Source organism: Arachis ipaensis, chromosome B06, assembly GCF_000816755.2.
Source record: "Arachis ipaensis cultivar K30076 chromosome B06, Araip1.1, whole genome shotgun sequence".
Lineage (NCBI taxonomy): Eukaryota > Viridiplantae > Streptophyta > Magnoliopsida > Fabales > Fabaceae > Arachis > Arachis ipaensis.
Genome location: NC_029790.2, coordinates 5,785,145 through 5,798,910, shown reverse-complemented (window position 1 = coordinate 5,798,910; position 13,766 = coordinate 5,785,145). Strand labels below are relative to the sequence as shown.

Here is a 13,766-nt window from a genome sequence, read left to right as displayed (position 1 = left end):
TATAGATGCACGATGGTTTGTCGCGGCCAAGTGGTGTCTGTTGGCCACACGAGGTTTACCATTACCAAAGCCACTCTCTTTCCTCTTTGTTCGTGGTGTTCCTTTTCCTCTTCTCTCTCTCTCCTCTCCATGGCTATGGTAAGTCTTCAACTCTACCTTCCTCCTTATAACCCCATTCTCTCACACTGCCCCAACTACTAAAGTTTCTTCTTTTGCTCCAACATATTCACTACTATTCAAACTTCCATTGTTTCTGCTGTATCTACTTTGGTCTTGTAACTCTGCCAATTCCAACACTTTTTAGGATCATTCTTCTTGTTTTTCTGCTATTTGTGAGACCCAGATGGTGTTTTGAGTAATTTTGTCTTTTTTGGAGATTAACTAAGGATAAACATTTGAGAGATTTATGTGATAAATAGTAAACTATGGATACTTTGCTCAAAACACCTAACAAGCTTGAATTCTTGCACCCACTACACGGTTATTCTGAAAAGCTGGGAACTTTAGCCCCTTCTAAGTTGCAAAGCCATGACCTTAGATTTGGATTTGGTTCTAAGAAGCAGCCACTTGTGAAGTGGGGTAAGTGCGGTGGTGGTGGTTTGAGGGCTAGTAGCAGTGCCCTTCTTGAACTTGTTCCTGAGATCAAGAAAGAGAATCTTGATTTTGAGCTTCCTTTGTATGATTCCTCAAAGGGTGCTGTGGTGGACCTTGCTGTTGTGGGAGGAGGACCGGCAGGGCTCGCCGTGGCGCAGCAGGTTTCTGAGGCAGGGCTCTCTGTTTGTGCCATTGACCCTAACCCTAGGTTGATTTGGCCCAACAATTACGGCGTTTGGGTCGATGAATTCGAGGCCATGGACTTGCTTGATTGCCTTGACACCACTTGGTCTGGTGCTGTTGTCTACATTGATGACAACAAGAAGAAGGATCTTGATAGGCCTTATGGCAGGGTCAATAGGAAGCAGTTGAAGTCAAAGATGATGCAGAAATGCATATCAAATGGTGTTAAGTTCCACCAAGCTAAAGTCATCAAGGTTATTCATGAGGATGCCAAATCTTTGTTGATTTGTAATGATGGTGTCACGGTTCAGGCTACCGTGGTTCTTGATGCAACTGGCTTTTCCAGATGCCTTGTTCAGTATGATAAACCTTATAATCCCGGTTACCAGGTTGCTTATGGAATCTTGGCTGAGGTTGATGAACATCCATTTGATGTGGATAAAATGCTTTTCATGGATTGGAGAGATTCGCATCTGGATGGGGACATGGTGCTGAAGGAAAGGAATAGCAGAATTCCCACCTTCCTATATGCCATGCCCTTTTCATCCAATCGGATATTTCTTGAAGAAACCTCTCTTGTTGCGCGGCCAGGGTTACGTATGGATGATATACAGGAAAGAATGGTTGCAAGGTTGAAACACTTGGGAATTAGAGTGAAGAGCATTGAAGAAGATGAGCACTGTGTCATTCCCATGGGTGGTCCCCTCCCAGTTCTCCCCCAAAGAGTTGTTGGAATCGGCGGGACTGCAGGGATGGTGCATCCTTCAACTGGGTATATGGTAGCAAGGACTCTCGCCGCAGCTCCCATTGTTGCTAATGCCATTGTGCAAAGTCTTGGTTCCGACAGAGGTCTTCTGGGAGCCGATATATCCTCCCAAGTGTGGAAAGATTTATGGCCAATCCAGAGGCGACGGCAGAGGGAGTTCTTCTGCTTTGGTATGGACATCTTGCTCAAGCTTGATTTACCAGGAACAAGGAGATTTTTCGATGCATTTTTCGATCTAGAACCTCGTTACTGGCATGGATTCTTGTCATCGAGATTGTTTCTCCCTGAACTCTTTTTTTTTGGGCTCTCTCTATTTTCCTATGCTTCCAATACATCTAGATTAGAGATTATGGCAAAGGGGACTCTTCCTTTGGCAAACATGATCAACAACTTGTTAAAAGATACAGAATAAGATGACTTTCTACTAATCTGGTGTATCCTGCAGATGTTGTATAATACTTCCGCCTATAGTTGACGTCTGATTTTATAAATTTATAATAATATTGGTTTGATTCGTGTTACTAAAACAGGAGTGCTCAATTTTTTATTTTTGTCTAATTTGTTATGCCCATCACTCTTTGCATTTGGCATACTTAATATGGAACCCTGATGTTAGTCCTACTAATTCAATTTCATGGCATTTTTTCAATTACTGGTTTTGGTCTGACTTATAAACCTCACTTATGCAAGTTAAGCCACCATCCGAAGGGTACAAGGATTTTACTTCTCAATTCTCAACTTGGCCCCTCTTCCTTTATTTCTCATCAACCGTGATTAGAAACTATGATAAGTAAAAATGTCCGTTATAACACTGAATGCAATTCAAGATTGTTAACTAATCGTCCACTAAGATTAAAGTCATTTTCTCGAAGAATGAAGCTCATAGCAAAGGGTACGTTAACATTTACATAATAATGAAACAATTTTATTTCCACTGAAAATACTTCAAAACTGAGTTTGGCACATGGTTTGATATGTATCTGCTTTACGGGCCTATTGAACCATATCAATTTGGTGGTACAGTTCAAATATAAAAGGATGTCAAGTTTGGCTTCGGAATGCTTATGGTCGCAACTCATTGATTCAATGGCAAAAGCTATTCTACTCCTCTTATTGTAATGTATCATTGTAGCAACATCAATATTCATAATACTGAAAGGAAATGATGAGGATGCTATGCTAGTTGGCCAAATCCTTTCATAACTTGCACCATTCTAGAAAGTGGCAAAGAACATAATAATTTGTTTCTTGGCCAATATACCGGAAAGCTTACTCATATATGGCATATCTCAAAAAGTCCTAACTATGTCAAACCCTTCGTACCTACAATTTAGGCAAGCTCTCGGCTGCGCTTAGCAGCAGCAGTAACAGCATTCATTAGTGTTCCACGGAAACCACCTTTTTCCAACTCATGAACGCCAGAAATTGTTGTCCCAGCAGGCGAAGTGACATCATCTTTGAGCTGTCCTGGGTGCTTCCCAGTACCAGTGACCATTGATGCTGCTCCCAATACCTGGAAAACACATGCGCACACAATGATGGAAACAAACTACCGGAATATGCCTTTCAAACTAGTTTGGCTTCCTATGGTCGTCTGAATGATGCTAATATAAACTAGAAGGTTGCAGTTGATTTGACAGTTTACAAGCCCAAACTGACCAGTAACAACGGTAGCATAGATGACACGTTACATTATGTGAATCAAACCCCCGATTCATTGTTAGAGACCCTTTATCTATATAACAGACTAAGTTCAGTTGACTCTGCATATATACAATACAACTAACAATAATAGTAACCCAGAAAATGTTACACTAAACCATCATGAATCCCAATCCTAGCAAACTGGAAATACCTTGTTATAGAAAAGTGAAATAATTTTATTCCTCATCCAACATAATGGGTTAAGATCAAGTGAGAGTAAAATATAAAGTATATTCTAAAATCTTGGAAGAGCTAAACTATGACTTCCATTATTTAGGGGTCAAACTGTCAAAGGATAGTAATTCACTTTACTTACAGTCTGTGAAGCTAGTTTCAATGCAAGATCACGTGGTAGACCAGCTGCTACTCCTCCGTCAGCCAAAGCCTCTATTGCTAAATAAACATAAGCAGGACCGCTGCCACTGAAAAATTTAAGGGTGGATATTCAATAAAGAAATCAAAATTGCTTTCCGAATTGACATATCGGCAGAGACAATATATATGCTTGTCTGGCTTAGTAGTTAGATAAGTGTTGGGCAGGGAATCAATTAACAATTTTTGTTATTTGGATTAAAATTGAAGTATTATATAGAGAAGATAAGGAGCCATGGTCTTAGGATAAAGGCCTGGATTCAATTGCTACACACATCCCTAAAAACTGAATAGTGATCACCAAACAGAGTATTCAGGTTCCAGACACTAAGAAAATCGTATTCTTTCAAAGATGACATGAAATTTCTTGTAGATTTCTAGTAAGATAATATCCAAATCTTATATCATACAAGAAAATGGGATGTACATACCTCAGACCAGTTACAGCATCAAAATACTTTTCATCAGCTTTCCATATTTTGCCAATTGATCCAAATAATTTGGCTATGAGATTTGCATCTTCTTCTGTTGCTGCTCCCCCCAAGCTCATAACTGTCAAAGTTTAACTTGTAGTTCAGTAAGAAAAAGAAAAGAGAAGAAAAGAGGAAATGGTGTTAATAGAAAGAAGGTAATACCTGATGCTGCTTCGCCAACAGCAGCAGGTGTATTAGGCATTACCCTAATGAATCTGTTGTGGCCAGCCCATTCCTACATTTCATGAATTATGCAATCAGCAATAAAACTTTGAAATTATAGTCCACAAGTAAAATCAAAGAAAAGATGAAAGCATTGGGAGACCTGAAGATCATGGAGCTTGACTCCAGCAGCAACGGAAACCAATAGCTTGTTCTTTGTGAGAAGCGGTTTCAATTTCAAGACCACATCCTTGACTGCAGCAACACAAGGAGAAAATGGAGTGAAAATGCAGTTGAAGGCGGCGGTAATTAGAAAGAGAGAGTGTGAATGATTGATGACAATACCTACTTGAGGTTTGACCGAGAAAATGACGACGTTGCTCTCTCTCACGACCTGCAGCAGCGAGGAATTAGGAAAGCAGAAAGAATGAAATTCGGAAAGAAGAAGAACAAGTACGAACGTCGTCGTTGGAGGAGAGAACGGAGACGCCGAAGGATTGGAAGGCGTCGGCGCGAGAGGAGTTGGAGTGAGAGGCGGTGAAGATGCGGGAAGCGGGGATGACGCCGGAGCGGACGGCGCCTCTGGCGATGCTCTCGGCCATTTTGCCGGCGCCGATGAATCCGAGCGTGTAGGTGTCCGCGGGGATCGGAACGATATCCATTCTCTCGGTGTGTGTGTGTACGCGTTTGAGGCAGTGAGTGAGTATTAAAAATTTAAAATAGAGTTCGGCCACTCTTCTTCTTCCAGTTTATTAATTTAATAATATATTTTAATTCATATTGTTAAATATTGATAATTAATTTTTTTTTTACCAAAGATATGAGACTCGAATCCGCAACCTCTTAATTGAGTATGGGGAGACTATGCCATTTGAGCTATTACTCAATGGCAATATTGATAATTAATTAATAACTAAAAAAATACATTTTAATAGTTTTCTAGCATTTCTAATGAAAAAATTTATCAATAGTTTAATTAAAGTAATGAATAATTATGGATTGAATTAGTATTTAATTTATTAATATGCTTAAATAAGTATCTCGAATTTAAATTTTGTCTTGTGTATATAGTAATTTATTAAGCTGCCTTTGATTTTGATAACATAAATACATAAGATATTAACATAAAAATTAGTGTTTTTGTATTTTGTTTCATGGTGTATTGTATATAAAATATAAACAAATAATAAAAAAGTCTAATTTATTTTTATTTTTTATACAAAATTTAGAATAAAAAATAAAATAATAAAAATTATAATTATAAAATTTTGATAATGATAATAAAAAAATAAATTGTGTCTCTTATTAAAAAGGATATAAAATACATTAATTTAGTGTGCTAGAATTCTTGGTTTATGTCTTATAAAGTATAAATAAATACAATATTTTTTTTTTCTGAAGTAAGGAGTACAGTCAGTGAGACTAGAACCCAACACTTCTAGGCGAGAATGAAGAGACTATGTTATTTGAATTATAACTTATTGATAAAATACAATCTTAGTTAATGACGAAATTTTAAATAATATTTCAATTTATAACGGATTAATCATTATCCTAAAACATACTGTGCAAAATCAATTAAAGGCAGTGAATTTAAAATGAAAAAAATAAATGTGCTTTTCTTTCTAAATATACTTAAAGCAATAGAAATATTATTTTTGCAGCGATGTTATTAGGGGAGACACAAATAAACCAATAAAACTACCATTTTCTCTTTTGGAGGGGTGAAGGATTATTGATTAGCATAAAGAAGTTTTATACTACATGCAAGTTTATATAATGAAATTTCGTACTCTTCCTGCATTACTTTACTTGATCGAGAATCAAGAAATAAAGAATCCGTGATCACTATCACACACACATGGACAATTTAATGACTCAGCAATTAATATAGTATTTTAGAAGTGATCAAAGTTGAAGGGATCTGAAGAAGAAGACAACAACCGCACAACCCACCTCACCGTTGCTATATATTATTATTGTTGTGGATTTGTCTTCATTCTGTGGTGGTGAACATGTGACTGATGGTAAAGGTGTAAAACTAATACAAGAAATCGTTACATGTCATAGGAAGAGAAATTACTCCTACTTTCTATTTACATCACAAAATGACTCAACACTTTAATTTCTAATAAATTTTAATTATCAAATTAATTATTAATTTTTTAAAATTTTGTTAGATAAAATAATAATTCTTCTTTTAAGTTGCAAATTTTGTATGTATTTCTGTTGCATACGAGTCTATTATGGAAATACTTTTCAGCATAACACTTTAACTTGGACAAACATAGTGCCTTTCAATTATATAATGTACGGGTCATCCAAGATAAGTTGAATTTTCCACTCCAATTTGATTGGTGGTGTATATTTTCCAAGCTATGATTGATTGACATATAGGAATCCAAATTGGTATTGCATATCACACAAGACATTATTTAACTGAGGGAGGCCTATCTAACTATAGTGATATATAAATACATATCATGATGAGGAGATTGATGAAGATACAAGAAATTTTGAGAGAAAACAGAACATATAAGTAAGAGATGGCAGATCTATTTTTGAAACAGGCAAAGGAATATGCAAAGGCAAGGCCAAGCTATCCCACAGAGCTCTTCCAATTCATAGCTTCAAAAACTCCCTCTCATGAACTAGCTTGGGATGTTGGTACCGGAAGTGGCCAGGCTGCTAAACATGTACCCTTCTCTCTTTTCTCTTCTATCTCTCTTTGTGTAGTATTTAATTCAGTTAGTTCTCTAGTGGTTGAGGGAGAATCAGTTATCTTAATTCCACTAATTTAGGATGGTTGATTCGATAGCTTAAACCTGTGACTTTGAAGTCACACAGAGACAACTCAACCGTTGGTCTAAAGTTCTCTTTCATAATATGAAAATGAATACAAATAATATACATTGTATTAGTGATTTTGTTATGATTTGTTACAGTTAGCTGCTATATACAAGAATGTGATAGGCACAGACACTAGTGAAAAGCAGCTTGAATTTGCAACCAAACTACCCAATGTGAAATACCAACATACCCCACCAATAATGTCCATGGAAGAGGTTGAACAAAAGGTAGCAGCTCAAGGAAGTGTGGACCTTGTGACCATTGCACAATCCCTACACTGGTTTGACCTGCCATCATTCTACAAACAAGTGAATTGGGTTCTCAAGAAGCCTCATGGGGTCATTGCTGCTATATGTTACAATGTAGCAAGAGTTAGTGAGGAAGTGGACAAGGTGTTTGATCAATACTATGAAGATGTTTTGAGTCCCTATTGGGACCCTGCTCGGAAATTAGTTGAAGATAATTATAGGAGCATTGATTTTCCATTTGAGCCTGTTGATGGTGCTGATCACACTGGACCCTTTGAGTTTGTGTCAGAGGTTACTATGGATTTGGACAATTATTTGACTTTAATAAGATCTAGTTCAGCATATCAAACGGCTAAGGACAAAGGAGTGGAACTTCTTGGACAGGATCTTGTTCAAAAGTTTAAGGTTGCTTGGGGTCATAACGGTCCAAGGGTTGCCAAGTTTCCGGTTGTTGTCAAAATTGGAAAAGTTGGAGATGCTTGAAACTATTTAATTTAGTTAGTTTTGCGCGAAAATTCTAAAACTCTTGTGTGAGAATGATAGTTAAAAATTATTAGATAACTTTATGCGAGTAATAATTTGTCAAAGTTAATTACTTACTAAGTAGCAAGTTTTATATATTTGATCCATAATTGATCTTTGATTACATGGGCGAAGAATTACAAAGCAAGGTTGAATTGTTGGATGTGAAAACCAGTCATAATGTATCTGACAAGATTTGGTCTTCAATAACTCGTTTAAATGTGTGTTTTATACTTTTATTGTTGGAGAGATTAGGCCAAAGCTATAATAAGGAATTGTGTAGAAGAGAATTTACGAAGGCAAAAGTGTGAAAACCGCCGAGAGAGATTGATAACGCAGATCAATGGATTCCAAGGTCGGAGGCATATTTGAATCCATCGGAAACTTCTTCGGCGGCGGCGACCAGATCCCTTGGTGTGACCGTGACGTCATCGCTGTAAGCCCTCCCTTCCCTCTATCGAATATTCCAATATTTACTTCTTCTTTTTTTTCAATCAGAAAAAAAAAAATCTTTTTGTTTTTCTGTGTTTTTAAAGCTGTAGAATCATAACTATTCTTGTTGGCTAGTGTGATATGGAATTCAAACATTGACGATCACGAAGCAATTAATTCGATTTATTGGCTCAATTCCTTTGCGTTAACTCTGTGTATGTATCATCATGATTGTAGAATTTCCCTAAATGATGTTGGGATTCTTTTTCTCCCCTTTTAAATGGAATCATTTGGATATTAGGAACCATTTTGTAATCTTTATTGAAAAACAAAAATGAAAATTGAGGGGAAGAATATATGCATTTTCCGGCTAGCAATGCTACATGACGAGCAAATATTATCATTTTTGGCTAGAAATAATTTGCACCTATATTTACATACGTTCATGTAGTTTGCACCTATATTTACCTGATTTTTGCACATATGAATCAATACAGTTTTCACCTATATTTTTCAGAGTTTGCATACATGAATTAGTAAAATTTATTTGTTAAAGACAATTTAATATTTGTGCTGGCAAAAAATACTAAAAATTTCTGCCCTAAGAGTTTCTCTTTCCCCCCTGGTGATGATCAATTATGGTGAGTTGGTGACTGCAGAAGTTTCAATGTTCCTTGTTTGTTAACTTGAGGAGGTTATTTTTGTTTGATGTAATGTACTGGCACGCAGCGAATGTGGTCTCTTTGCTGCTATTTGCTTTTAATTACTTTCAGTCTAAAACTATATTGATTGTTTTGGAGGGATGCGAGCGAGAAGTCGCGGAGGCTAGCAACGGGGACAATGAGGAGAGGAAGAATGAAAGCATAATGAGGTTGTCATGGGCTCTAGTTCATTCAAGGCAAAAAGAAGATGTTCAGCGCGGGATAGCCATGCTTGAAAGTAACATCACTTACTGAATCATTTTCAGTTCTTCAAGTTGCTTTTCCATTTTTTTTTTAATATTTCTTCTTGTTTATATGGCACCTTGATCTGCTTTTAGTAAATTGTTTCTTTGTATAGTGTTAATGTTTATGTTGCTGCCTTTTGCCACTAGCCTTTTATGGTTATTTGAAAACAATTATGTTCTCCTTTTCTTCTGAAAACATTTGTGTTTGTCATATGACCTTCAAATTCATGGCTGATCATTTACATCCTTAATTGTGATTTACAGCTTCTTTGGGCAATACTAAAAGTCCTTTGCATCAAAGAGAGAAGCTTTATCTTCTGGCTGTTGGATATTACAGGAGTAACGATTATGGTAGGAGTCGGCAACTTTTGGGGCAATGCCTAGAGGTTTGTCTTTCTCGCTTATAGATAACACAATGCCTAAAAAGTAAAAACCTCCATTTTCCTTGATATCCCATTGTGTAATCTTTGATGCCATGTCTTTGCTGATATTGCTGCTCAAAAGCTCTATGTTCGGAATATGGTTTATCTTCGTCTGCCAGGAGCATGGCTTTAAAACTAAAACCCTTTATCTTCCTTATCATCTAGTTTCTTTCCATTTGGTTGATATACAACTATCTACGTTATGATATCACAACGCATGGAAATTTCCATCATAGTAGAGTCTATTTAACTATTAACATCTATTTATCTATCTATATATTGCTAATTAGTGAGGTTAGATGAGTCCATTATTTAGATTGTTCATTATGGCCTATCTATGACTCTGTTTACAACAATTGTTTAACATTAACATTGAGTAATTCTGTCTCAACATTTTCTCTCCCTTAATTGTTGTTGCAGATTGCACCTGATTGGAGGCAGGCACTGTCCCTTAAGAAAGTAGTTGAAGATCGAATTGCTAAAGGTAATAGCTGACCTGTTTCTTACTCAAGCTTTTCTTATCAGGCATTGGAACATTAACTGAACTTAAATTTCAATGTGTTACACGATGCAGATGGTGTTATAGGAATTGGCATCACTGCAACTGCTGTGGGACTCATAGTTGGTGGCCTCGCTGCAGCATTAGCCCGGAAGAATTGAGCATATTTTGGCTTCTTTGTTCGTTTTATGTGCTGCACAACGTGTTCAAAGTCAATGACAAACAAGCGTCTACTATGTACTAACAAATACCGCTTTTTAACATCCTAGTTTGTCAAAAGGAGCATTTTAACAGAAAGCTTATTTCAAATTTCCCTGGTCAAAATTCAAATGCAAAATATTATTATTATTATTATTATTATGTTCTTAATTTAAATCACTGGATGCGGGAGCTAGATGAAGAGGAACGTCACATGGGGAAATGGATCCTTTCCAGTTTTTTTAACATTTGACAGAATCCAGTGTGATCTCTCACCTTTGATTTTATAAGTGGGACCAGAAATAAATAAGAGAGAGAGTAATGAATGGTTAGATTAAACACTGCATACTATCCAGTTTTTTTTTCACTGGAGAGGATCCACTCCCCGTCACATGGAGTGGCCTACTCGGCTACTCCTGATACAAGCAAGTACAAAAGTACAATATAAACGAAGCGGGATTTTGTTTCCCCAAACTTCAACCCCAATCGTTTGGTTGCAAGTATTCATTGTAGGCCCTTTTTAAGGTTGAAATATAATCACGACCAAAAAAAGGTTAAAATATAATAAATGTGTAGGTTGTACTAGGTACGTGTCTGATCTCTATTAGTCATACATTTTATTTATTATTATTTTTGGTTTAGCACAAGTATCTTCCAAATATCAGGTGTTCATAAAAGAGTACCCAATAATATTTTTAAACAAGGTGTGAACAATGTGAATTAATAGGGTTAAAAGAATAAATTAATCTTAAATTTAATTAGTAGCATTAAATTAAGATATAGGGTATTTTTATTTGATTTGTGGTTGTTCATATTGTTCAAAATGGTCATTGTTTACCTAGCACTCTCCTTTAAATATAGGGTAAAATACTAAATTAGTCTCCTACGTTTCGACATAATCCTGTTTTGTTTCTTAAGGTTTAAAGTGTCCTATCTTATTTTGGTCAAGGTTTAAAGTGTCCTATTTAAATCCAAAAAAGTTTCATTTAGTTTCAGAACAAGTACAAGCTCTAGAGGTATAAAATCAACCGTGAATGCATCAATATATTTATTTATTATTTTTCTTACAATTTAAATGAAATATTTTCTATAGAACACAATTAATTATTTAATTTTAACCCCATGGTGAGACTATATTAAAACTAAATAAAACTTTTTTGGATTCAAATAGGACACTTTAAATCTTAAGAACCAAATCAGAATTACGCCTAAATTTAAAGGACCAATTTAGTATTTTACCTTAAATATATTTATACATTTTTCAATTCAATTACTAAAATAAATAACTGTCGTAGTAAAGTAATAAAATGTCATATCCAAATAATTAATTTTTTTTTTGTAAAAAAAATATTTTTTTATGTAATAAATAAACAAAAAAATACTTTTATATTGTTATACTCAAACATAATTAATAGATAAAAAAATATTTTTATATGAAATATCTAAATATAAAATTATTTTTTACTTTTTTATAAGATTTTTTTAAAAAAAAAAACTAAAAAAAAAATTTTCTTAGAAGCTTATCCAAACAAACCTTATGTTGCGTTGTATTAAGCACTAAAAAATGTAAAAATGTGGGTCTACACTCTACAGTTGGGGAGACTGAATTTGATGAAAGCATGCATTAATATCCAAGCTGCCAGCACAGTTATCATTCTTAATCCAAGTTTATGCTACAAGTTTTTGTTTCTTTGGGGGTTGCCTATAGTATAGCCGAAGTGTCCATAAAGACATAAACATTACTTAATTTGTGTTCACGTCTTTTGACAAATTATCTTTGCGAGCAATTAGATCACACCAACTTTATTGAATCAAATATATATCAGAATTTGAAGCAACCTAAAAGAGCTATTGAACGATAAGCACCATAATTACACAACGAGAATAAATTCTAACTTAAAAAACACAACATAAAAATTCCAGCAACCAACTATAGTTATGTTTTAAGACTAATGCATGTTTATGAAAATATCTCTTTACTTTTACTTCCACATGAAACATACCCTCAGTAGGCCAAAAGTTAACATAGTGCAGTTTGTGATTTCCAAACTAGTCATACAAAGAAACTGTTCAATGTGGATTTGTTCATCTGCTCGAGTGAAATTCACACAAACCGCATGCAAGTTACGGCATAAGCTTATAATTATACAATGATGTACTAACTAGTTCTTAAGCATTTCTACGAATTCTACCAGCAGCATACAAGAAAGAAGCATCACCAAACGCATCGATAGGCGACATGCATCTGAGTGATATCACCACTGTAAGTTATCTTAACTACTTGCCCTTTCTCTAGTCCATAGTATCTTGCAATTGCATCTGTTTGTAGAATGCGGGGTAGCTGACAACAACAAAGCTTTATTTAAATCAGAATGATGTGAACAATAATTCTGACTCTAAGATGGTAACAATCAAATTTTATGCACAAAAAACATGTAATGTGACACTGTAATGCAAGAGAATCATACATAAACTGACCTGCTTTTCTTCTAAATTGTACTTCTTTAGGAGGTTCTTTTTCTGTTTGTCAGTTAGAATTTCATGCTTTGGCTTCAATACATGCTTTGTAATATTAATAAGCAAGTCTGTGATCTGAACCATAAGGAGAAAAGGTTGCATGACATGATTAACTTTGGTAAGCACAGATAAGAACAAGTATGATAGTAGCATGTATCCTGATACCTGAAAGATTTCAACTTTGAATGAGAAAAGATTGACAGCTTTCAAGGCCTGGCTAGTAATAGTACTTTGAACAATCAAAATGAGGCCACTTAAAGTTTCTCTATTGACAATCTGCGCTGCAATGCTGCGGATGGAAGTAACTTTCACAATGTGTTGGCCACAGAAGATAACTAAAATCTGCAATCAATTTCAGCAAGCAAGAGAATCAATCCTCTTTTTACTTATAAACCCTAAAGGCAGCAACTTTTTGAAATAAGAGCGTACCCTCTTGGAAGGATCAGAGAGGTGAGTGGCGGAGAAGCGGAGGCGGTCGACGTCGGGGGAATCACCGTGAATGGCTCTGAATTGGGAGAGAGAGAGGTCGATTTCAGAAGCAGGGATGGAGTAGCCTCTGTCCTTGAGCATCTCTAGGGTGGTTCTTCGGGAGAGGTAGTACCTGTGGGACTCATGGCTACCTTCGTCGAAGTATCCGATCAAGCACTCACCCAAGTCCTCCTTGCCGTTTCCGTTGCCGTTCTCCACCATCATCGCTTCCGCCATCTTCTTCTTTCTTCCCACTCTGCTCTGCGCTGCTTTATTTATGTATTTATTACTTTTGACCTAATGCTTATTTATATCAAACATGTTTTTAGGGGTTGTTTGGACCGATTATTTTGATAAAAGAATATTTTTTTAATGAAAAAATATTTTTTTTTATTTTTTAATATGTTTGA

General features: G+C 35.7%; 5 protein-coding genes across 6 annotated transcripts; 3 read left to right on the top strand and 2 right to left on the bottom strand.

Moving 5' to 3' along the window:
- Positions 14 to 2,070, top strand: LOC107645549 (lycopene beta cyclase, chloroplastic). The gene has a single exon (XM_016349605.2). It carries the CDS (start codon positions 426 to 428, stop codon positions 1,953 to 1,955), a length of 1,530 nt encoding a protein of 509 aa, XP_016205091.1. The 5' UTR covers positions 14 to 425; the 3' UTR covers positions 1,956 to 2,070.
- Positions 2,590 to 5,008, bottom strand: LOC107645548 (pyrroline-5-carboxylate reductase). 2 transcript variants are annotated; one of them, XM_016349604.2, is made up of 7 exons: positions 4,716 to 5,008; positions 4,600 to 4,648; positions 4,418 to 4,509; positions 4,255 to 4,327; positions 4,051 to 4,171; positions 3,564 to 3,669; positions 2,590 to 3,056 (listed from the first exon to the last, which is right to left on the bottom strand). In XM_016349604.2, exons 1-7 carry the CDS (start codon positions 4,914 to 4,916, stop codon positions 2,874 to 2,876), a joined length of 825 nt encoding a protein of 274 aa, XP_016205090.1. In that variant the 5' UTR covers positions 4,917 to 5,008; the 3' UTR covers positions 2,590 to 2,873. The 2 variants fall into 2 exon arrangements, with proteins under 2 accessions (XP_016205090.1, XP_016205089.1); XM_016349603.2 differs by having other exon boundaries at positions 4,418 to 4,648.
- LOC107645546 (putative methyltransferase DDB_G0268948) lies at positions 6,659 to 8,084 on the top strand. Its single transcript, XM_016349601.1, has 2 exons — positions 6,659 to 6,950; positions 7,200 to 8,084. Exons 1-2 carry the CDS (start codon positions 6,801 to 6,803, stop codon positions 7,833 to 7,835), a joined length of 786 nt encoding a protein of 261 aa, XP_016205087.1. The 5' UTR covers positions 6,659 to 6,800; the 3' UTR covers positions 7,836 to 8,084.
- On the top strand, positions 8,122 to 10,531 carry LOC107645547 (mitochondrial fission 1 protein A). Its single transcript, XM_016349602.2, has 5 exons — positions 8,122 to 8,310; positions 9,107 to 9,245; positions 9,517 to 9,638; positions 10,095 to 10,158; positions 10,249 to 10,531. The coding sequence occupies exons 1-5, from the start codon at positions 8,218 to 8,220 to the stop codon at positions 10,332 to 10,334; spliced, it is 504 nt and encodes a 167-aa protein (XP_016205088.1). The 5' UTR covers positions 8,122 to 8,217; the 3' UTR covers positions 10,335 to 10,531.
- Positions 12,331 to 13,539, bottom strand: LOC107645545 (DNA-directed RNA polymerase V subunit 5A; the record flags this gene model as incomplete). Its single annotated transcript, XM_016349600.1, is given in 4 exon segments — positions 12,331 to 12,712; positions 12,850 to 12,963; positions 13,054 to 13,230; positions 13,318 to 13,539. Coding segments are annotated over 4 exon segments (639 nt in total), but the record flags the coding sequence as incomplete, so codon positions are not given.

What these genes read in the sequence shown, in the direction of transcription:
- LOC107645549 (XM_016349605.2), top strand. Translation starts at nt 426, where the DNA reads ATGGATACTTTGCTCAAAACACCTAACAAGCTTGAATTCTTGCACCCA.
- LOC107645546 (XM_016349601.1), top strand. Translation starts at nt 6,801, where the DNA reads ATGGCAGATCTATTTTTGAAACAGGCAAAGGAATATGCAAAGGCAAGG. An exon ending in GTGGCCAGGCTGCTAAACAT is followed by an intron (nt 6,951 to 7,199) that starts GTACCCTTCTCT and finishes GATTTGTTACAG; the next exon opens with TTAGCTGCTATATACAAGAA.
- LOC107645547 (XM_016349602.2), top strand. Translation starts at nt 8,218, where the DNA reads ATGGATTCCAAGGTCGGAGGCATATTTGAATCCATCGGAAACTTCTTC. An exon ending in TTTTGGGGCAATGCCTAGAG is followed by an intron (nt 9,639 to 10,094) that starts GTTTGTCTTTCT and finishes TTGTTGTTGCAG; the next exon opens with ATTGCACCTGATTGGAGGCA. An exon ending in TGAAGATCGAATTGCTAAAG is followed by an intron (nt 10,159 to 10,248) that starts GTAATAGCTGAC and finishes TACACGATGCAG; the next exon opens with ATGGTGTTATAGGAATTGGC.
- LOC107645548 (XM_016349603.2), bottom strand. Translation starts at nt 4,916, where the DNA reads ATGGATATCGTTCCGATCCCCGCGGACACCTACACGCTCGGATTCATC. An exon ending in TTCTCTCCTCCAACGACGAC is followed by an intron (nt 4,649 to 4,715) that starts GTTCGTACTTGT and finishes TCGCTGCTGCAG; the next exon opens with GTCGTGAGAGAGAGCAACGT. An exon ending in TGTTGGCGAAGCAGCATCAG is followed by an intron (nt 4,172 to 4,254) that starts GTATTACCTTCT and finishes AAACTTTGACAG; the next exon opens with TTATGAGCTTGGGGGGAGCA.